A 24,756-nucleotide genomic window follows, 5' to 3' on the forward strand; every position below is an offset into this window, starting at 1 on the left:
AATTTGAAATATGTCAATATGCAGCAAACCTCCATCAGAGGCACTGCTCATCAAACACATATAGTCTACAGTGCACGGAATGGAGCATCTTGTACACACATGGCTAGGTCACAATCCATGTGCAACCAATCTTTGTTTCCCCAGTCTTGGGGAAACTAGTTCTTCCTGTCAGCATGGCATATAAGTGTCACTGCGGACATTCATTTGACACGCATATGCGGTCCACACGAGAAACCGGAACTTATCGCAAATATAAATCAATAAAAATATTAGTATTAAAAATCGCATAGTTTATACATGATTAGTAACAGCATGAGTATGATTGTGAATTTTGTTAGTCACCTTTTTATATATAAGACAAAGCTATAAGCAAAATGCTGTAAACATGATTAGAGATAGGTATTTTATGGCAGCAATAAATACATAATAAACAAAAATGAATAATAAATGAGGCATGATAAAAAGAGAAACAAATATTTTTTTTTTTACTATGCTAAAGTATGTTTATGAACCACTTTAAGACATCCTGACATAATTGTAACTAGATCAGAGCTTCTTCATACGTTTCGTTATTTTCATCTAAAAAGCGAAACTGTAGATGTCTTGCCGGAACAGAAGATATTGACTCAGAGCGTTTCTTATTCAGGTAAATTCACAACTTTTCCACTCTAGCCGATTGTATCTCAATTTAAACTTTTTCATTCCGCCCAAACATACAGTACTATTTTTCTGGAAAAATAGGTCCAGGAAGTCCAGGTCTGGGGGTGGATCAATTAAAAAAAAAAAAAAAATATATATATATATATATATATATATAATATAGAGAGAGGGAGGGAGAGATAGATGTATATTTTGTATTTAGAAACAAAAGGCACCCACAGGTGACTTTAAAATAAAACTTATCTTATGGAAAGTACATCTTCAGTTCCTGATGATGTCATATTTAATTAGAGGTTCAGGAACTGAGTACCTGCTGGTTCCTCCTGAAAAATAGCACTGTATATATATATATATATATATATACACACACACACACACACATGTTTATGTGTTGGGAAGGTGCATCATAGCAGGCACTTTCTCTGGGATCAGTTTTGTCATATCCCTTCCCCATGAGAGCAAGCACCTTATGTCCCTATTGGAAAAATAAGGAGGGTGCAAATTTTCTTTATGGCACAGGGCACCAAAAAGTCTAGTAATGGCTGTTAGCCAGACTCCTGGGGCTTGCAGTGTGAAAATGCAAGTGCAAGCACTATACCAGGCAACCCAGGAGAGATAAGACACCACTGTCTGTGGGGATGTCATAGGCACTAAGCTCTGCACAGTTACACCATACCTCCCAACTGTCCCGCTTATCGCGGGAATGTCCCGGTATTTGGGGACGTTCCCGCGTCCCTCACGCAGCCGGCAGTGTCCCGCAGTGGGGGTGGCGGGGGCAGTTGGGAGTCCCCCCCTGTAGTCTGTGAATAGACACTGTGCACATGCGCATAGCATCTATTCTTTCAGGCAGAGGGGCTGGACAGCAGCTTACAGAGCTGCTGGGCATGCCCCCACCGTGGCGGAAAATGGGGGCTTGGCCTCACGGCAGCACCGCGAGTATAGACCATGCCCCTCTCTGGTAGGCCACGCCCAAACAAAATTGACACGCATTCTGTCCCGCGATAGCAAGTAGAAATGTTGGGAGGTATGGTTACACACATTACTCTACACTTACCCGCCCTATCCTACCACAACACCAGCTCTTTGCATCCGCAACAGTGCTCCCACTGCAGATGCCACCTTACAGCACTCTTTTAGCTAAGGCTTGTTTGTTGTATGTATAGACGTATTGACAATTGGAATCCTGGATTGAATACCACCCCAGGTGTCTAAATAATGGCAGTATTACCACCAGTCCTGATGTGACAGTGGGGCAGATGTATTAAGCCTTAACAAGAGATAAATGCAAGGATGATAAGGAGAGAGAAACGTCCAGCCAATCAGCTCCTTACTGACTTTTTTCAAACACAGCCTGTAACATGGCAGTTAGCAGGTGATTGGCTGGACGTTTATCTCTCCTTATCACACTTGGATTTATCTCTTGTTAAAGCTTAATACATCTGCCCCATTGTTAGGAAAATGTGCGACTATGCACACTAAATTAATGTAGTATGGAATTATAAATATAACGTATTACAAATAGGCTAATATTTGGAATGTGTTTTTATACTCATGCATAATTTACCCTCAGTATGCAACTCTGCAAATGTTGCACATAGTGGCTGCTCAGATAAACCATCAATGGATGGAATATGACCATGTATATGTTCCAATGTATGCACAGAATTGAGCATATGAGCATGGCAAATACACTGTTACTTGCAAAATGTTTATGTATTTTTTGTTATGGAAGCACACAATCATATTCCTGAGAGATTAGTTTATCCTGGGCCAGATGCGCCAAGCATCAAAAGGTGATAAAGTGGATAGTGATAAACAACCAGTTAACCAGTAATTCAAACCCAGCCTGTAGAGCTGGCAGTTAGGAGCTGATTGGTTGGTTGATAATCATTCTCCACTTTATCACTTTTTGAAGCTTGGTGCGTGCACCTGGCCCCCTATGTCATATGTCCTATAATACTAAGAAGATTTTACTTTTCATGAAAGCTTCATATATTACTGATATTTGATTATATATAATAAATACACACACAAAAATAACAGACAGAACACATATGCTTGGGCAATCAATTCTATAATGTATTATTGGAATTGTATTAATGCTACATATATTCCTTGCTGTCCCCAAGCATCATCTGCTCAGGGTATCATGAATAGAATTTGTCACACCCCAAGTAATACAAGACCGTAGGACAATGAGAGATGCTCCCCGGTACAACATTGTGATTCTTCCCCCACTTTTTTTCCAAATGTTCACTGCCACTTCCTTTACACGAGGCAGCCCAGGTCCCACCTCTGCCTGCATATTTACTACCATAACACTTAGTGGGTAAAGCACTAATGAGGTAAAGGCACCATTGATAGCTCCAGAGCCTAGAGAGGGTGCCCAGACTGGAAGACCTTGAATGTTCAGTTTCTCTCTTATTGGTTCTTTACAGGAAAGAAAAATAGCACTTCCCAACATATTTCTCACTAGTATTATAGTGAAGCCTCTGTAGACTCCAAGTGTTAAAAATTGACTTTTGCTGTAGGTCTTGAACTCTTCCAAAATGGAGCTGGCACTTGGAAAGCGAGCATTGTTTCGACCATCCTGTAGAATGTTCTGTATCCTTTCAAATGGTACAAGAAGGGTGGCTTCTATTGCCCCAGATAAAAATCCAGAAATAACACAAGATTCCACTCCTGTTGTTCTTCCCCTAGAGAAAAAAATTTGGAAGCTTGACTGGGTGCCAAAAAGCAACGTTCCTTGCACAGTTTTGGCCAATAGAGGAGGTAGTAGGCCACGGTAGAGCTGTTTAATACCTTCCCTGCTTAACTGAAGTGTGGCATCCTGAATGGTCAATGTATGAAGCTGCTGCCGAAAAATTGTCTTGTAAATGGGAAAGGTGAACACTGTGGACAGAAAGGTGGAGGTTGCCCCCACTAAGTAACCACGACTACTCCAATAACCCCATCTAGAGGTATCTTTATTCTCCATCTCTTCACCTCTGAATGTAGAAATATTTCTGAAACCAGTGCTTGAGGATTCCTTAAAACCTTTGATACAAAGAAATTGCAATCTTTAAGATAGACAATCAGCATGGTCCACTGTTGACCTCCAATAAATATTTTTATTTTCAGTTCACTGCAAAATATAAAAAAAATCATAAGTACAAATGTAAATTTCACTCAAAAGTTTGTGTTAAATAATTTCATTATACAGTGCATTTTAGGATTTATGGGGGTAATTCAGACCTGATCATGAATTTGTACTGCCATCAATTATCGATACACTGTGCATGCATGCGGAAAATCGCACTCATGCATGAGGTCATCCTGCGATCAAATCCAGCTACTTTTTGTGACTGTTCCTTGGATGTTATATATGTATTTCATCCCCACTTATGTTTTTTTTTAATAAATGTACCTTTTTAAGTCACATATAATACATGTGATAGTACATTTCTTCTTTTTTTACACTAGTTGTCAGAAATCAGTAAATAGCACTACAATATTCTGCTTCCAAGTCCTGGAAGGAATAACATTTATTATTTACAGTTTCTTATATAGCGCAGCATATTCCATTGCACTTTACAATTGGAAATAACATCAAGCACAGACACCACTTAAAGTATTGATTTTGTACGAACATCCTTATTACTATATAATATTTAATTTATAACAGTTTGTTATATAGTGCACACATATTCCACAGTACTTTACAGAGAATATTTGAAAATTCAAATCAGTCCCTGCCCCAGTGGAGCTTACAATCTATATTCCCATCTACATGTACACACACAAACACACACATTCTAGGGTTAATTTTGTTGGGAGCCATTTGACCTACCAGTATATTTTTGGATTGTGGAAGGAAACCGGAGTACCCAGCGGAAACCCACGCAAGTACAGGGAGAATATACAAACACTGGGAATAAAACCCATGACCTCTGTCGTGTAATTTTTAGCATTAGCAGATAGTAATGTAACTCTATATCATTAATAATACACTATTAGGCGCCTGTTTCTCTCCCCCACTTCTCTCGATCTACACAGCTGACTCACCAAATTGGCCACCAGAGAATAAGGCCTACACAGCCGACTCACCAAATCGGTCACCAGGGAATTAGGCTGCCACCCCCTCAGATCTGGGCACAAATGTTGTATTTCTAGACTTCATCTTTGGAAATACATTTGAACATGATCATGTATATTTTAACTTCCTTATTTTTTCATGTACTGCTTGAAATATATATCTATAAAAGTCTCCAACTCAGCCGGCACTCTATAATGACGTGCAACTGGACTCGGTGACGGAAAAGTAATATCCACAATTTCAAAAAGAGTGACGGCCTCTCAAGCTAAATATTAGAAGTCAGATAGCATAACCCCTTCAAATATCAGACATTAAAGTAGAAATTAAAAAAAACTGGGGAAAGAAGAAATTTTTTTGCTGTCTGAAATAATAATAAAATATTACTTTTATTTGTAGCATTATCATTATTAATTTAAATAAAATATTAAAATGATCTCAAACAGTATGGCCAGTACAATGCTCTGGATTCAACGCTTTTTTTGGTGAACTGGGCTGTTTTTCAGTGAATCTTTTCCCTCAAAATGATATTCACTGTATTCAATGTTCACTGGTCGCGGAAAGTGAACAGTTTCCAGGATTCTGCTGGCCTTCTCTGGAGAGACCAGAAGCACTATTGGAGTTTTTATCATTTACCAGATGAATGACCTTCTGTCCACCTTATAGGTATAATTATTAATTCTGTAAGAGAGGAGGCCAACTGGAACATTTTACCTTCCAATATTTTAGGCATCACATTGCCAATTTTTATTAATTGCACAATAGAAAACGGATGTATTAAATAAATAGGACATATCATACCTCAAACAAAAAGAGGTTTTGGAGAAATTACCAATAAGAAGTTGACAACTTCACTCAATTGCTTTAATCATATACAGAAAGATTATTGTATTCCCTGATGAAGTCTCTATGAGACGAAACGCGTTCGAAACTATCTACATGCTATTTTACTCTGATAATCCTATGAAGACAAATAAATAAGTGTTGGAAGATATCTCCTATGTGCTTCATTGGATGTGTATCTGTTATTTGGACATTTATATTCTAATTATTGGCGCCATACCACTATTGGGTAAAAATATTGTGTTCTGTTTGTTCCCTACCCCTCAGGGAACTCAGTGGTGAGGCTGCCTAATACCTAAAAATAAGTTTGTGAAATAGGCTATTAGCGCGATTTGGAATATTGGGGATATATATATATATATATATATATATATATATATATATACATATACACACACACATATATACAATACAAAATCTCTAAAATTGTGCTACTGTAAAAAGTCAGTCGCCAATAACACTTGGTCCCCTACTAGTGGGACCCCAAATTCAATACACCCACAATAGTGTTATATGGCGCCCAAATGCTCAAACGTTTTGGTACATCAATGTCTTTCCATACATCCTATAGACATAAAAGATTAATTCATATGTAATGAAACATTTATTAAAACAAAATGGCAATAAATAATATATATATATATATATACAGTATGATATATTTTACAATGATTCCTTGTAATTTTTTTCGGTAAAACAAGTACTTGTTTACTCTGGTACTTGTTTCACCAAAAAAATTATAAGGGATCATTGTAAAATATATCATATATATATTTTTATTGCCATTTTGTTTTAATAACTTTTTTATTACACATTGTATGAATTCATCTTTTATGTCTATAAGATGTATGGGAAGACGTTGATGTACCAAAAGGTTTGAGCATTTGGGCGCCAAGACAAGAAGTCTCTGAGTGCTGCTTATTATTTGAATCATCTATCTATGCTTTTTGAGGGCACTGGAGCAGTTGCATGACGGCAGGAGTGAGTGCCAGTCCGCATTGTAAACATATATATATATATATATACATACACAGACAAACACACACAGTGCTATTTTTCACCAGGAACACTATCCCTGAACCTCTTCTATACTATAGCATAATCAGGGTTCCTGACCCTGTCCTGGGCCAAAATGTATTTTAACCCTTTGCGGTCTGGTTTAAATGTTTCAATTAATGGTCTTTTTTTTTAAATAAAAAAATGGTCTACATTGAATGTTGAACAATGTTAATGTTCTTATTTTAAAGTGGCTCACCATTGGACCTGTTACTAGCGCTAGGGCTGTTGAGCCTGACTAGACGTTGGACCTGGAAGGGTTAAAGTCCTTTTGACTGCCTTCTTTACTAAATACAATCTATGTATAAATCTATAATTTTGTAATAGCTTCACCCGCAGACATGGCTTTGTTGAACCTACTTTTACATAAAATAGCACTGTATATACCTTTTAAAAGATCAAAGCGAAACTCATATTTTGAAGAAGTATAAAACATTTACAATGAATAGAACAATAGACTACAAACATCATTGCTAGCTTTAAAAGACAGAAAGTGAAAGAAACAGGAATGAATGTTGCTGACAGCTAATTCACCCAGCTATGTTAGAAAATATATACATTTAATTTGTAGGGATAGGTTTAATGGACCATAATAATCACTGTTATGAGCAAGTAGAAACACAAACATTAAAACATCACACATTTCTACTGTTAAGTAATCCGTTAATGATGTATATTCACCTTTACAGCAGAGAACATCCTGTCTCAGCCCATCAAACGTCTGAATACAAATAGCCTTTATTCTAAGAAAGCTACACCCTTTGTTGCAGCTTGATTGGAGGATATTTTCAACATCATTTCCTTTGTAGCATCCTTCCCTTCTGAAATGTACCACTGTCAAGATGCAGACAGATTCATTCTGCAAATTGTAGCAGACATAATAACATTTTAAGTCATGTATTCCATGCACAGCAGTCCTAACAGGCAGGTCAATTCTTCGTACAGAATTGCACAGCAGATGGATCTCCACAAGCAGCCTAGGATTGTGGGTAAAAGCATTTTTCTCTAGAGAATAGACTAACGATTTTGTCTGCCTCTAGTGCTGCATGTTATGAGGCTAGCACTGTGTCACATGACTCTGATATACTGTACCAGACACATGCATGAATATTTACTGGCTATTTTTTTCCCAACTGGCTGAAACATATTAAGAAATAAAGGTGATAACTAGAGATAGGATTATATGCAACATAAAAAGCTTGAAATATGCATGCAAATATGCATGAAAAATACTTAAAATATGCATGAAAAGTGTTAAAATATGCTACATATAACAATATAACAAAAAAAGTAATTTTTAACTTATTTATTTGAAAATCGGCATACAATTAGTTGCAAATAAATCTCAAAAATAGGCCCACACCATCGGCAGATGTCTAGTGCTGTACACAGGATTTTTTTTTTCCTGGCTGCCACAGCAGACTTGAGCATCCTAGGCTCTTCTGGCATCAACTACACAGACCCTCATCTCCAGTGCCGATGGATCAAATGTCAGCATAGCGTGTGAGGGCGGCACAGTGGAAGGCTATCTCCCTGCGCCGCATACTCACTGTGACCCGGCGTTTCCTTCACACCATGTGATGTCACAACCCTACCGCCTGCCTCCTCTTCTGCAGAAGTTTCTCTCTTGGCGCAAAGTCACAGGCCAGGGGCAGGCAAAGGTTCAGGAGCTTCATGACGGCATCCGCCCTGACTGACTTTTATTAGAATGGATTGGCAGCCTAGAGCAGTGTCAGACCATCCAAGGTCCCCTACACTGTGCACATATTGGCCAGGCCTGCACACTCTGGTTCACTCTTTCTGACAAAATCCTTCTTAGATGGACAAAACCATGTGCACTGCAGGGGGGCAGATGTAAAATGTGCAGAGAGAATTAGATTTGGGTGAGTTATTTTGTTTCTGTGCAGGGTAAATACTGGCTGCTTTATTTTTACACTGCAATATAGATCTCACTTTGAAGTAAAACCCCACCCAAATCTAATTGTCTCTGCACAAGTCACATCTGCCCCACCTGCAGTGCACATGGTTTTGTCCATCTAAAGGTGCGTAGACACGGGGGCGATTTTGTCTAATATCGCGGGCAATATGGTCACTGAGCGACCATATTGCCCGCGATGGGAGTGTGCACCGGTAATATATTGCCGGGTGCGCGCTCCCATTTTCTCCCCCGTAGTGATCGCTGGTCGCAGGAACATGCTCCTGCGACCAGCTGATTTCCACTGCTGGGCTCCCCCGGCAATTTCTTTTTCATCAGCGACCAACTTCGCCATGATTTGGTCTCGCCACACTATCTAAAATCAACTCCACGCCGACGTGGATAGAGGGGGTATGAAAAGGCCAGTGGACATGTACCGCCGCCGCTCGCGTTGGCGTTGATAGTGGGGGTGGCGTTGACAATGGGGGTGCATTTAACATTGGCAGAGGGGTGTGAGGATAACCAGCGCTAATTGAAGAACTTGCTTTTGAACTGGATGTATCTGAGAAAGGTGAGACTCTTTAGTGGGTCAGTGGAACCACACTTACTGCTTAATCCTGTCTCGAGTTCACAAAGCAGTTTCTTTAATTCCCAATGATATGGATGCTTCTTCAGCTTTCCAAAACAGACACTTAGGGGGAAATTTACTAAAGGAAATTTGTAAAAAATAGGTGTATTTGTATCCAGAAATACACTTATTTTTGACATTTACTATCCCAAAAATACGGCAATTCGTAGTCGTATTGATAGCACATCAATACGACTACGAAGTGCCGTATTTTCGGGATAGTTAATGTAAAAAATAAGTGTTTTTCTGGATACAAATACACCTATTTTTTACAAATTTCCTTTAGTAAATTTCCCCCTTACTTTCTAATTCTTTCTCGAGTGCACACAAAGGTATCTTTAAACTTCCTCTCTCATATACCACAGTGATAGAATGGACATAGGTAGACTTACATTAGTATTCAGTCTCGCGTACCCGTAACAGTTTCTTTAAAGGATTCTCCAGAGACCCCGGTAGGTGCACAAGATTTATTCACAAACATAGAAGGATAAAATACAGGAAAATCGGGCTGACAGTTCTCCGTCCCCAGGCGCTGCAGACGCTGAAGTGGAAAGTCCTTATATTGTGGTCCCGATCTCCGTGTAAGACGCTGGTGAGTGATACACCAGACTGCACAGCACTCCCGTCAACGCGTTTCGGATCGCTCCTTTATCAAGACGTGCTGTCCGCTTCCTCTCACCAGATTTTAAACCTGGAGGGCTGGTCACGTGATCTTATTTTAACCAATCGTCCGCAATGCCCTGAAAAAGTGTTTACCCGGCTCTCAATCAAATCCTACAGCAATAGCAGGCTGTAACTTGTCTAATAAATTACATTGATATTATACAAAGATACTAAACACATAATAAATAGCAACTTTATATAAAAATATAAAATATTTAAAATATTTAATTAGCGGGCTAAAAACAATTAGCGGGCTAAAAACAATTAGCGGGCTAAAATACAATTTAATGCACAGCATATCATAAAATTCATCATACAAATAAATTCATCATAAAAATAATCCTCAAACAATGAACAGTATTCAGGTTATAGAGCCGGGTAATAAGAGATGACAAACAAACATAAAAACAGGGATATTAGTGGTGTATTAAAAGCATGACGTAAACCTAAAAATACAGAATATCACAATTATTTAAATGAACCACTTGTACTCGAAATCTACATTGAGACCTCTGGGAACCAAAGTTCTCAGCTCGTATATAGTTTTCATCTCGAGTTTCGCTAAATCCTGTTCAGTGTTTTTATTCCTCCAATTTTTATTGCATACCTTAATTCCACAAAAGTTTTTTATGAATTTAGTATCGCTAGAATGTTTTTCTTTAAAGTGGAGAGATACATTGTGCAGCTCATTGCCCTTTTTAATGTTACGCACATGTTCTCCCCACCTTTCCTTCAACATTCTACCTGTCCTGCCCACATATTGGGTACCACATGAGCATTCCAGGAGGTATATAGCATTTTTTGTCCCACAGGTGATGAAGTCATTTATGGCATATACTTTGTTGGTAACATTTGATTTATAATGGGTAAGTTTACTCTCTGTCTTACATACTTTACAAAGACTGCATTGGCCGCATCTGTAAAAGCCTTTCGATGCAATACGGGAAGGCCTCTTGTCCACTGGTATTGCACTTTTCACTAGCATATTACGTAAGTTATTAGCCCTTCTATATATAAATCTTGGGTTAGGACCCAAGTGGGGCACCAACACCGGATCTTTGGTTAGTACATTCCAGTGCTTTTTAATGATCTTTTCTATCACCGTATGTTGTGATGTATAGCCGGTAATAAAAGCAACCTCTTTAAACTCATTTTCTTTTTTATGATGGTTTTCAGTTAGTAGTTCACTTCTTTGTCGAGCCTGGTTGTCTTTAAAGGCTTTATCTACCAGATCGGGGCAGTAACCCTTCTCCAAGAAATTATTTCTCATGGTCCCCGCTTGTTTGTTAAAGACTTCCACGTCTGTGCCGTTACGCCTCAGACGTTGGAATTGTCCTTTAGGGATCCCAAGGGTCCAATTTTTGTGATGATTGCTGTCACATCCTGTGTAAGAATTACAGTCAGTCGCTTTTATAAAAATTTTTGTTTTTATCTGGCCATTCTCCACATAAATTGTGAGATCTAGGAAGTTGATCTCAATATCACTCAGTGTGTATGAAAGTTCAATGTTGTATACATTTTTATTAAGATGTTCACAGAAATCTGTCAATGATTCATCATCCCCCCTCCACACAAAGAGAATATCATCTATATAGCGGGTCCATAGGACCAAACTGGCGAGCCAGGGATGTCCTGCCCATACCTGCTCATCCTCCCACTTCGCCATGAACAGGTTGGCATACCCTGGTGCCAGTTTGGCCCCCATAGCTGAACCCGCTACTTGGAGGAAGAATTCTCCCTCGTACCAAAATAAATTATTGGTGAGTACCAAATCAATGCCTTCAGTAATAAAATTTATCGATTTCTGATTCGTTTCATTTTTTTCCAAAAAATATTGAACAGCCTCTATTCCATCTTTATGTTGGATGATCGTATATAGAGATTTTACGTCAGCTGTCACTAGACGAAAATCGGACTCCCATTTTATGGCATTTATTTTGTTAATTACAGAAATAGTATCTTTTGCATACGATTTAGTGATTTTTACCATAGGCTGTATTTTATTGTCTAAGTAACATGACAGATTTGACATAATGGACCCTATACTGGCAACTATAGGCCGACCCGGTGGGTTTATGGTGGATTTATGTATCTTGGGCAGAATATAAATCACAGGTATAGATGGATTATCCACCTTTAGATATTCTGCCTCTTTTTCTGTGATAACATCCTGGGCCAAGTACAGGTGAATGAAAATATCCAACTTTTTCTGTATTTTAGCGGAAGGATCAAAATTTAACTTTTTGTAGGTACTTTGATCTGTTAATTGTCTCATATTTTCCGTATGATAGTCATCTCTATTGAGAATGACTATTCCGCCGGCTTTATCACTATTTGGTTGTTATTTTTTAGTGACTCTATGGCCTTTTTCTGTGATCTAGTAAGGTTGGGATCGTGAACCTTCTGAAGTGACACTTTCTCTAAATCCTCTTTAACTAGACTTTCGAAAACATCTATATAACAGCCTTTTTTAAACCTGGGAAAAAATGTAGATTTCTTTTTAAATACTTTAACTTGTTCATCCACCATATTCGGCGGGTTATCAATTGCTTCTTTTTCTGCAAAAAAAAATTTTAAAGTAAGTTTCCTAATAAACTTTTGTATATCTGTAAAAACCTCATACTCATTAGCATGATTAGATGGAGAAAATTTTTTTTTTTTTTTTTTTCAGTAGCGCCAGTTTCTGTCATTTATTGTGTAAAGTGCATTTAACATTGTAAGCACCCATCAGGGTGCTTGTACAATTAAAAATCGCATTGCATGCATCGCATGCCACTATATTGCATGCATTGCGATGACATGCAGTACGATGAACATTATCAATACACAAGTACCAAATGAACTCCACGCCGACGTGGATAGCGGGGGTATGAACAGGTCGGGAGGACGCGTACCGCGTCCGCTCACCACGCATGGCTGGTGGATAGTGGGGATGTGCAATGATGGAATAGCATGTAAATCGGCCGATTTTCGGCCGATTTCGCGGGCGTCGAGATAATACACAAGTACCTACACCTAAACCATTTATCTGATTTTGATTTGAGTAAAAGATAATGACATAAACAAAAGTCCAATAGGATCACATATATAAATAAATGTACTCTTTTTCATAAGGGGTGTACACACAGTGCAATTGCCTTTCTATTTGATCCTGATTCGATCGGGATCGAATAGGGATTGAAACACACGCCAAACAAAGCGCTTTAGATTTTTACTATTTTGTACAGATCTGTGCTATATACTGTAGTCTTGCCTGCACATTCTATTTTTCTATTCAAATTTGATGCAGCGCATTGGGATCGAATCGGCATCAAATGCGGCTGAAACCCGTTCAATTTCAATTAGATTTTGACTACAGTATATAGTCAAAATCAAATTGAAAGCTAGTCAGAATCGTAGAGTGTGTACAGGGCAATACAGAGACATAAAGATTATAAAGGAGATGTTAAATAAACACTGCTGCCAGGCCTTTAGTAAACAAAAATAAATATAGCCTGGTATCCTTCCCAGAACTGGAATTCCATGCAATATAATATAAAATGAGAAGAATCTGGAACTTGAAGAATAGCGTATAAGATATATCATACTTGCCGACTTTTCAATGTCCCTCTCCGGGAGAAGCCTGGAGAGGACAACAAAATGTGCAGGTCGGGGGGCGGGGACAAGGCTGCCGTATCAAAGCCCTGCCCCCAATCCACGCAAATGCCACGATTCGTGGGTCCGCAAGTAGGGGACGGGGCTAAAATGACGCAAAATGATGCGATTCGCAGCATTTTAGTCCCTACCCCAGACCCGCGATTTACTGCACTTCTTTCCATAACTCCGGGGGGAAAGCGGGGGCCTTGCCCACCTTCCCCGGGAGCCGGGAGGGGGACCCGATTTTTGGGAGACCGGCCATTCCGGAGGGTAGGCAAGTGTGAGATGATGGCCATCATCAGGGCCAGTTATAAAACACAGTGCACATTGTTATAATTTTTTTACTATTTATGAGTGTTTAAGTCATGGCCTAGGTCCAGGTATTGTGGAAGGAGGTTTAGATAAATTCTGGAAGTCATAAACACACTTCCTTTTAAATATCAGAATCAGCTTAATTGGCCAGGTATATTCACGTATACTAGGAATTTTTTTTCAGTAACCATGCATCGCCAAGGAACAACACAAGGAGGAAAGCGCATGGGGGGGAGTACATAGCATATATTACATACATGACAAATACTTGATCTTAGTGTACATAGTATATCGGTGTATTTGCCCTACATATTAGCCATGATGGACATTGTTCATTAGGTGAACTGCTAGTGGGAAGAAGCTTTTTGAGGATCTGGTTGTCATAGTGGGAATGGACCTGAAGTGTCTGCCTGATGGGAGCAGTTTAATCGGTCGTGCACTTTGGGGGGAGGAGTGCAAAATTATTATTATTTTATTTATAAGGCGCCACAAGTGTTTTGCAGCACCGTACAAAGAAACAGGGAGTCAAAACTTAGCATTACAATAAATAAATAACAAAAATAGAGTACAGGGAAAAAGAGCACCTCAGTTCAATACACATTAAATGTAAGTACTGAGGACTTGATCAACATACTACTAGAGGCTGGTGGCCAGAGATGGAGATGAGTATGTGGACGAAGAGTGAGTTTGTGGACGAAGAGTGAGTATGTGGACGAAGGTGACTGAGTGAGTATGGGAAAGCTGTGAGTGAAATGTGAAGAGAAGAGGGCTTTGACAACAGGAGGGAAGAGGTCCCTGCTCTGAGGAGCTTACAATCTAGTAGGAAGGGGAGACAGACAGATTACATGAGGTGCAACCAAGTGGGAGTTGGCTTGATAGCAGGATGTAAGCAGGCAGAGATGGTAAAGGCATGAGGCAGGGAGTCGGAGGACCAGACTCCGGACTAGGTTATGCAGTGGAAGCAGTGGCGTAGCTAAGTTTTGGGCGCCCCCCTGCTTTTAGGGGGGGCACCCCCCCCCGCCACCACCCCGCCAAGCACCCGCTGCCCTGCCGCCCATGCAAACCCCCCCAATTCCCCGCAGCCTTACCTATCGCGCTGGTCCCGGCAGCTCCATTCTTCTGCTAAATACCACCACAAAATGGCCGCCCCCATACAGAAGACAGTTTCAGAGAACTGTGTGCTATATGGGGGCGGCCATTTTGTGGTGGTCCTCAGCAGAAGAACGGAGCCGCCGGGACCAGCGAGATAGGTAAGTCTGCGGGGGATTGGGGGGGGGGGGTGTAACTATAGCACCGCAGCCCCCGGCGCCCCCACATGCACAGCGCCCCCCACCCCCCGCGGTGGCGGGGGCTGCGGTGCTATAGTTACGCCGCTGAGTGGAAGGGTATGCTTTGATGAATAGGTGCATTTTCAGTGCCAGTTTGAAGCTTTGCAAGGTTGGGGAGAGTCTAATGTGTGAGTGCGTTCCGCTGAACAATAACATTCTGTGCTTCTCCCGGTGCGTTCTGACTTCGGGTAGTGGCGATTTTTTTTTTCAGTCAGGGGATGGCTGCTTTGGAATGAAGAGGACGATCCACACCAGAGGAGCTGGTAAGTATCATTTCCTTCCACAGGTACCCCAAACTTGGATTCTGCAGGACAAGGGCACCAACCTTCAGGGGATCATTTGGTAAGTATATTGTATGAATGATTGTAGTGTGAAATAACCTTTTTTTTTATGTGTCAGTGTGTTTTATTTATTGAAATTGTGGTAGAACTACAAGTACCAGCAGGCCCTCTTTTGCCCCACATGCTGGGACTTGTGGTTCTCCAGGTGCATACATGCTGTGCAGGCTTGCTGGGACTTGTAGTTCCACAACAATGTACAATAGTTTAATCTATTTTTTACACTGTAATCAGCCTGGGGCCCATCAACCCGGGGCACCGGGGACAGCCCCGGGCTTCAGCCCAGGCAGGGTTTATTCTGGAGGGGGTCCCCACTCCCCAGTGTCCCTGCCCAGGCTGACTAGTCAGGGGGTTATTGGTTCGGCCGCGGGACCTTATATAATAAGTGTCCCACAGCTGTGATATCACCCTGCTGGCTGGTTGGGCCTGGTGCTGGTTCTCAAAATACGGGGGGACCCTATTCATTTTGTCTCCCATATTTTGGGAGCCAGGACCGACCCTTGAGCCTGGTGCTGGTTTTAAAAATTACGGGGAACCCATATGTCGTTTGTTTCCTGGGTTTTTAAAACCAGAATAAGCTCTTTGAGCTCAGGGCTGGTTATGGCCAGGAGCCATTTTTTTAAAATAATTTTTAATTTTTTTTTACACACTGAAGCCTGCACGGATCTGTCTGAGGATTTCTGAAAGTCGTATTTTCCCGAGAATACGGCCGATGCAGGATGTATGGATTTGGCCGTATTCATATTGCTTAGTAAATTTCCCCCAATGTGTGATTTTTATGCTTGAAAGGTGTGATTCAGTGGCATATTTTAAATATAGGCTGCAGGACGACAGCATACTCTGATAAAATCTGCAAATCTACAAAATACATTGCAATGTTTTATAACTGCAAGAGAAGGGTTTGATCTGACTTCCACTGGCGCTGACAAGATAGAGAGTTATACCTTCCTATGTCATGGAATACGGTCCTCTTCTCCAGACAAAGGAATGCAAGTGTGTAGGAATAAATACCATACGTTCCTCAGGAACAATAAGGGATCCTCTTCTCCGAGTAGAGAGAGCCTGTATCGGTATGGGGGTTCCCCACTAGATGTAGTTGAGCTTCCAAGTACTTTCCCCTCGTGAGGTGCCAAGTTTTACCCAAAAACAAAGATGATAGGGAATATATGGCGTAAAATCATTTAATAAAATACATAACATACAACTGGAGATAAGTAAACCAAATGGCTTATTACCGTCGATAGTGGAGAATTAGATAGGAATCTAAATTCTCAATACAAACATGAAGGTAGGTGAGGCTGAAGCCCGGGGTGACAGCCACCTTCGCGTTTTCGCGTTTTCGACTGCTAATGCAGTCTTTCTCCTTGAGAAAGACTGCATTAAGCAGTCGAAAACGCGTTTGGAGTGTTTTTTATCCGGATCTGTTGCTGTAGACTGTGGACTACTTTGGGACTTACTTTCTGCATCCAGGAGGAATCGCAGTGTAAAAATAATGCAGCCAGTATTTACCCTGCCCAGAAACAAAATAACTCACCCAAATCTAACTCTCTCTCTATACCTGTTACATCTGCCCCACCTGCAGTGCACATGGTTTTGCCCATTTTGAGAACAAATTTGTACTGCGATCAGATCTGAATAAGGGCCTAAGTCACGGAGTACACGTGTAAGTACATAATACCCATTGTTATGTGACATAACCCTCAAAACACCTTAGTAACATCTAACTGCACATACTGTATACTGCACTAGTATGCTTCATTACTTACCAAGTTATCTGTATCCACAGGAACATCACAACTAGGGCTGCAACCCACAGAATCTTCAGAAATGATGCCGGATGAAATGGAAATCATTCTTCAGCCAGTGGAGTCCTTTTCACCTGAAGAAGAAATCATGACAACATCACAGACTGCTAAGGCAACATCTGTGATGACACCCAACCTACCCCCACCCACACCATCACCCCACACACCAACTACCGCAGCCGAATTAGCTTAATTTTAAAAGTAAGCAGATAGAGTTTATGGGCATGCAAAGCAACAAATTGGAAACATACAAGGGTACATCCGAAACTTGTTTCAGCAAGTAAAAAAATTGACCACAGTGTACGTGTTGCTGTGGGCACACAAGTCTGGATGGCTACTACCCTGGTAGTAATGCCCTACGGGAACACAATAGTCATATTGCCACCCTTAGTGAAACTCTTCTTGGGCAAAATCAAGCCAGTACTGCACAGACCAATGCCTTAATTGCTATGCATGGTCAAATAAATCATATGGAGCATAATTTATTAGGGGCAGCTACATCTACTGTAAGTAGTGTCTTCAGTACACCAGTGAGTGGCTTACCTACTTCACCACCCCCCGCCCCTGACGCATCCCAAAAAATACCCAATTTTTAACACATTTCTATCGATGTTACTAAGCACTTGTAATTTTTTGTTTGAAAGACGTGCTAAATGTGTGACCCACTAAAAGGAGCCTATTTTTTACATACATGAGTAAAAATGTACTGACACATACCAAGGTCTCTGTGTTTTATTGTATGCGAGTGTTTTTTAATAATACTTACATGGTTTAATGGTATATGTTAATGTATAGGTATGGGTGTACATTGCTCTTTTGCGGTTTACTTGTAAATGGAATAGGTCAACAATAGCGGTGTCAAACTCATGGCCCTCCAGTTGTTGTGGTAGTACACATTCCACCATGCTCTGGCACTAATTTAATAGAATGTATTGCTTAAAGTGTGTCAGGGCATGCTGGGACGTGTATTTCCACAACACCTGGAGACCCATGATTTTTACACCACTGGTATACAAGATGTGAATAATGTACTTACCAGCATGAACTCAGCAAGGGATAGGTCAGCTTCACCAGCTTCGCCTGTAGGCCTCTGACCATACCCTCCAACTGTACCGATTTTGCCGGTACAGTACCGTTTTTTAACAGTCTGTACCGGCAAAATAATTTTGTACCGAATGTACCGTTTTTTTCTCAGTGTCAGTGTCCCATGAGTGCTTTGCGGCGCCGGCGGGCATTGCATGACGTCATGTGCCGCACCCTGCGCACAGTCAGTGCACTCAGGGGACGGATGAGACTAGTTATAGTCTCCCCCGCATGCGCAGACACTGAGGGCACATAAGAGTGATCATGTGAGGCAGAGCCGGGCAGACTGCGGTGGCCAGCCGGGGCGTGCAGGGGGGATCTGACCGGGTCCGGAGCCGCTGCCTTCAAGCTAGCTGCCGCAACGCCTGAGAGTGATCATCTCAGACAGTGGCGTAGCTACAGGGGTCGCAGCGGTCGCACCTGCGACCGGGCCCCTGAGCCAGGGGGCCCAAGCCCCCGCCACTGTCCGGCCGCCTCTGCTCCTCTCTCACTGATCATCAGCACTTCTATCTGCAAATGTGGCACCCCCATCGGTGATGCCCCAGGAGCAGGGACAGTGTATGCTGGGTTGCTAGGCAACCGCAGCACCAGAGGAAACCCCGAAGCAGCACCTAAGGGGTTAATAATAGAGGCAGCGGAGCGCGCGAAAAAGAACCCCCGTTTCTGATAACAGAAGCGGGGGACCCAATGGGGAGAAGGCGGGGAGGCGGAGCTAGAGGTCAGAGGTGCCGGAGGAGAAGAGGCACCTGACCAGGAGCGTGGCGCCGGACAGAGGAGAGCAGAGGGCGGCCAGACGCAGTTCAGCCAGGCAAGGGGACGGAAGACCAGCCGGGACACAGCCAGCGCCGCAGCAGCACTCAGAAGACGCCGCAAGGTGAGAGAGCAGGGGCAAACGCAGGATTTTCAGAAGGGGGTTTCCAGAGGGGAGGAGCAAAGCACGGAGATGGAAACCTAGGTGACCCAGTATATGCCGGGTCAGTTAAAGTATTATGTATAAACCAAATGTGTGTGTGTAATATATATATATATATATATATATATATATACACACATATATATATATATATATATACAATACCAACACAAGTGGCACTCGGGTATATCCAATAATGACAACACACAGCGGTGTTTAACGACGTTTCATTTCTCTAAACGGAAATTTCATCAGGTTACAAACAATGTGCATACAGGTGCTTACCTTATACCCCTCCGGTGGTCGCACAGGCAGCGTCATTCGGGGGCGTCATCCAGCCCCTCCGGTAACGTGCGTCGCCAGTCTGACGTCACCGCGTTCCCTGCACGCAGCGGGGCTAGTCACAAACCTGCGCTAGGCTCTGGGTCCTTTACTGATGACGTCATCACGCTTTTCACGCACCCTGGAGTTGATTGGATCCTGCACCCGATGTGCTGTTTACCCTGTCGCCATGGAGACAAAAATACATACAATAAACAATACAAAACAAACAATGATGCAGTGCTGAAAATTACTGAAATGCATAAAGAACAAACACTCAAGGAATATATAATAAGCAACATGCACAGAGATAAATAGAATTGACAGCGCAACATCACATCCCATTTCAATGGAATGCGATGATGCTACTGAGTTTCTGGAGCTGTACTAATGCAACAAACTATCAATATAAATCTTGTTTGGAGAGATATTGTCTTTAACAGAAAAGACATATACTCTGTAATTCCCTTGTCGAAAGCAAAACCAATAGATATTTAAATAAATCAGAAAAAACAAGATATTGGAACCATATCGTTTAAACCCTTTGGATGTAGCACGTTAAGGCGATGGATCCAACGTGCCTCACATCTCAAAAGGGCCGCACCTCTATCGCCACCTCGAATTGATCGTTCGACATGGTCGATCATGCGGTACCTAAGGCTGGTTAGGTTGTGTCTCGCCTGGGCAAAGTGGCGGGCAACAGGTTGCTCACTACTGCCCGAAAGGAGAGCAGCCTTAATGGCAGAGCGATGCCCTGCCATACGCTCTTTAAACTTCCTTGTGGTCTTCCCTATGTAGGTACCGCATGATCGACCATGTCGAACGATCAATTCGAGGTGGCGATAGAGGTGCGGCCCTTTTGAGATGTGAGGCACGTTGGATCCATCGCCTTAACGTGCTACATCCAAAGGGTTTAAACGATATGGTTCCAATATCTTGTTTTTTCTGATTTATTTAAATATCTATTGGTTTTGCTTTCGACAAGGGAATTACAGAGTATATGTCTTTTCTGTTAAAGACAATATCTCTCCAAACAAGATTTATATTGATAGTTTGTTGCATTAGTACAGCTCCAGAAACTCAGTAGCATCATCGCATTCCATTGAAATGGGATGTGATGTTGCGCTGTCAATTCTATTTATCTCTGTGCATGTTGCTTATTATATATTCCTTGAGTGTTTGTTCTTTATGCATTTCAGTAATTTTCAGCACTGCATCATTGTTTGTTTTGTATTGTTTATTGTATGTATTTTTGTCTCCATGGCGACAGGGTAAACAGCACATCGGGTGCAGGATCCAATCAACTCCAGGGTGCGTGAAAAGCGTGATGACGTCATCAGTAAAGGACCCAGAGCCTAGCGCAGGTTTGTGACTAGCCCCGCTGCGTGCAGGGAACGCGGTGACGTCAGACTGGCGACGCACGTTACCGGAGGGGCTGGATGACGCCCCCGAATGACGCTGCCTGTGCGACCACCGGAGGGGTATAAGGTAAGCACCTGTATGCACATTGTTTGTAACCTGATGAAATTTCCGTTTAGAGAAATGAAACGTCGTTAAACACCGCTGTGTGTTGTCATTATTGGATATACCCGAGTGCCACTTGGGTTGGTATTGTATATTTGGTCGCAGCGCTGCTGTGGTCTGTAGGCACCGGGGCCAAGTTATCGTTATTGGAAGAGTGCCAGCTCTACTGCAGAAGTATATATATATATATATATATTACATATACATACACACATATATATAATACATATACATACACATATATATATATATATATATATATATATATATAAATACAGGGGCGTCAACAGCAGTGTAGACCCCTGGGCATAGCAATGTATTGGGTCCCCTACCGATCTTCCAGCGGTAGGGGTGGGGTAAGTATTGATGCTGAGTGGGTGGTAGAGGTTATAATATCACCCGCTCAGCATGTAGGGCCTGGATCAGTAATTTCCACTAATTACCCCTTTACTGCACAGATGGTGGGAGATGAGGTGGGAGAAGGGGGCATTGGGCTGAATGAAGGGGCCCTGATACATAACTTCCAGGGTGGTGGAGGATGTTTAATATGCAGAGGAGGGGTGTATAGTGGAGTGGGCTTAATATTCATAATTTTCTGGTGGGAGGACAGCTTGCTTGGCTGCAGATATCTCCAGTTCCCGGAAATATGTTTCTTAGATTTTAATGGAATTAAAAACTAGAGAATCCCACCTACCAAATGGTATTGGGGACTAGGGGATCAGAGTTCAGAGCAATCTGCCCACGAGGATAGAAAACTACATACCAGGTGTGTGGAGCTGGGGCAGTAACCAGCTGCTGGAAGGCTGATATCTCTGGTTCTGGGCACAGAAGAGACAAACTACTAGTGTCCATTAAAGGGGGAGAGTCCCAGCTTTTGGAATGTACCCTCAGAAAAACTCTAATTCAGACAGAACATGAAATATCTGACTGGGAAGAGCAATTAACAGGCTTGGATGGGGACCACTGCTTTGAAGTCATATATCTTCGGTTCCCAAGGGACGATTTTTAAAATTCTTGTACCCATGGAAAGAGGGGACCCTCAGCTTTCAGCCTATGGCCCTTCGACTCCTGGGGGGGTTTCTGGGTACTCAGAAACCCCCCCTGCGTGCGCTACTGGAGAGGAGCGGCGAGAGTCACGGAGGAGAGCCCAGCAGAGCGGGAGCGCGCGGCTGAGTGTTGCAACGCTGCAGTAGCAGCGCCCACACTAGCAGCCCTCCTGCAAGAAGAGGACCGGCGCCAGTCGACTTATATACAAGGGGACCCGATCGCGATGGGCAGGAGCCTGCACCTTGCTCCTGACGCCAGGTACCCCCGTGCTGATTACCCCCTGGCCTGTCTCCCTGTGTCCACTCCCTGCCCCCAATGTAGGGGTGCCCCAAGCTGACCTTTCGCACCAGGGCCCATGAACCCTTAGCTACGCCCCTGATCTCAGATGATCCTCCAGAGAGGAGTCTTGCTGTGAGTCACACATAAGTAAACGAAATATAAGTATCCAGCCTGGCCATATCATGTGTTCTACCTTCTGCAGTGTCACATGGTGGCTTAGTTTTTTAAGTGGGCTGCTGGCATATTAAATCATGTTATTATATTTAATATACTTTTTTTTTTAATAAGTATACTAAATATATGCTGATTTAATATGCCAGCAGCCCACTAACTTAAGCCACCATGTGAGACAGTCTAAGTCACAGTGACTGTCTCAGACTCACATGGTGGCTTAGTACTAAGGTGTATTGGTAACGCTCAGCCGGGTACACACTAGCCAATAAAGGACCTTATTCTGGTCTGTTAGCATTGGGCTGATGACATTTGGCTCCCTTCCACCCTTGTTTATATCTGCCAGTGCTCAAATTCGGAAAGGGATGACCATGCCCCCTTTTACCCGTGACACCCCCCCCTATTTGCATGTGACCACGCCCCTTTCTGGGGGTGTACCGATTTCTGCCCTTCAAATGTTGGAGGGTATGCTCTGACTACTCCCCTAAATATTGTAGAAAATATATGGTATTTGGTATATTATATGTGAGGACACTTACTGCAAAGGTACATGTTAGTATAAGTGCACATGTCATTACCTGAGAAGTAGCGCCTGATGATCTCTGTACGCATCAGATTCCCCCTCTGCATACTCCTCACTACCATAGGTGTGGTAGTTTCTGCTTCCTGCACGACTGCTGCATTGTAATCCTCCACATAGGATGGTTGGGAGAGGGCTATGTTGTGTAGCATGCAGCAAGCCTGGACGATCATCACTACTTTTGCTGAGTGGTAAAGCAGTATGCCTGATGACCTGTCCAAACACCTGAAACGACTTTTCAGCACCCCAAAGGTGCATTGCACAACATTGCGGATGGCAACATGTGATTCGTTATAGCGGTGCTGTGCAGGGCCTTCTGGGGATCTGAGGTGTCATGAGCCACGGAAGACACCTATATCCTGAGTCACCTTTACAGAAAAGATGAGGTCAGTGCAGTATATGGTAAGGTATGTGCATTGGGCTAACATGAGTAAGTGGGGCAACAGCAATATGCATGACAAACTGTTAAAGTAGAGGGACTGGTTCCACCTACATTTTACACATATCAGAGGGGAGTACACACTACAGTGCTACTTTAGATGTAAAACAACATGCACATTAGTCCAGGGAACACTTACTGTTGGTAATGACTGGTTGTAACAACAGGTATAGCCATATTTTAGCCACAATTAATGCCCATTGTAATGTTAATGAGGATTTAATGTAGTTGTGGGTATATTTAACAGACTATAGGGACACTCCACAGGAGTAAAATAATTTATTAGGCTTTTCCATTACACATTTTAACACGACCAATAAAGGGTAGAGATTTTTATATTAAAAAATGTACTTACCAAGTAGCCAGCCCTCTGGCATTTGTTGGACCTGGAATCGGTCCCAGAGGGCTGAGTGCCTCAGAATATAGGCGCCATGGCAGTTCCCTGGGTAGCCTGCAACTACACTTAGTATTTTTAGGGTAGCATCACATACCACCTGCTGGTTCAGGGAGTGCCGCCCATGCCTATTGTCCCCTCACGTGCGGTGCCCGAAGCCCAATGTGTGTGCAATCTATAGCTCCCAGCATGTTAGGAAATGCTGAGATCCTATAGAAAGCCACCTTAAGGTCCTGCCAGTCGGACTCAGAACATGGGAATTTGATGTATGTGCTCCACAACTTCTTTGAAGCAAGTAACACTTGATTGAAATGCTTAGAGAAAATGGCTTGTGAGACCCCCAACGACCATGAGGTATCAGACTGAGTGGAGCCTGTGGCCAAGAAGTAGAGGGCACACATTAATTTCTGCAGCCCAGACACTGCATAGTTTGCACCCCCGTAAGGTCCAACAGGTTAATGCGGTTCAGCCGAAACATCCCCACAACCTGTTGATCTAAGAGGGAGTCCGGGTACAGCCTAGCACGATACATACGTGAAATTGCAGTAGTCGGGGTACCTGGATCTGGCGCGCAGCTTCCTCCCTCCTCCTGCGCAGCTCCTCCAAATGGGCAAAATCACAAACAGCCAACTCCAAACCACTCTGCAAAATCTCCATCTCTAAAACCCTCACAGGTGTCCTTAATGATGTTGGGGTATATGTAGGGGAGTTTATGATGAAAAATGAGGACACCTGTGAGCAAATTAACC

At 42.4% G+C, this 24,756-nt stretch overlaps 1 protein-coding gene across 2 annotated transcripts; it reads right to left on the minus strand.

The window, feature by feature from the left end:
* Positions 1-2,060: 2,060 nt before the first annotated feature.
* On the minus strand, positions 2,061-17,324 carry SLC25A53 (solute carrier family 25 member 53). Of its 2 annotated transcripts, XM_083159322.1 has the most exons (3): positions 17,218-17,324; positions 7,313-7,490; positions 2,061-3,784 (listed from the first exon to the last, which is right to left on the minus strand). In XM_083159322.1, the coding sequence occupies exon 3, from the start codon at positions 3,635-3,637 to the stop codon at positions 2,792-2,794; it is 846 nt and encodes a 281-aa protein (XP_083015448.1). In that variant the 5' UTR covers positions 3,638-3,784; positions 7,313-7,490; positions 17,218-17,324; the 3' UTR covers positions 2,061-2,791. The 2 variants fall into 2 exon arrangements, with proteins under 2 accessions (XP_083015448.1, XP_083015447.1); XM_083159321.1 differs by lacking the exon at positions 17,218-17,324 and having other exon boundaries at positions 7,313-7,666.
* Positions 17,325-24,756: the final 7,432 nt, after the last annotated feature.

This window comes from Crinia signifera, chromosome 9 (assembly GCF_055691185.1).
Source record: "Crinia signifera chromosome 9, ASM5569118v1, whole genome shotgun sequence".
NCBI classification, from domain to species: Eukaryota; Metazoa; Chordata; class Amphibia; order Anura; family Myobatrachidae; genus Crinia; species Crinia signifera.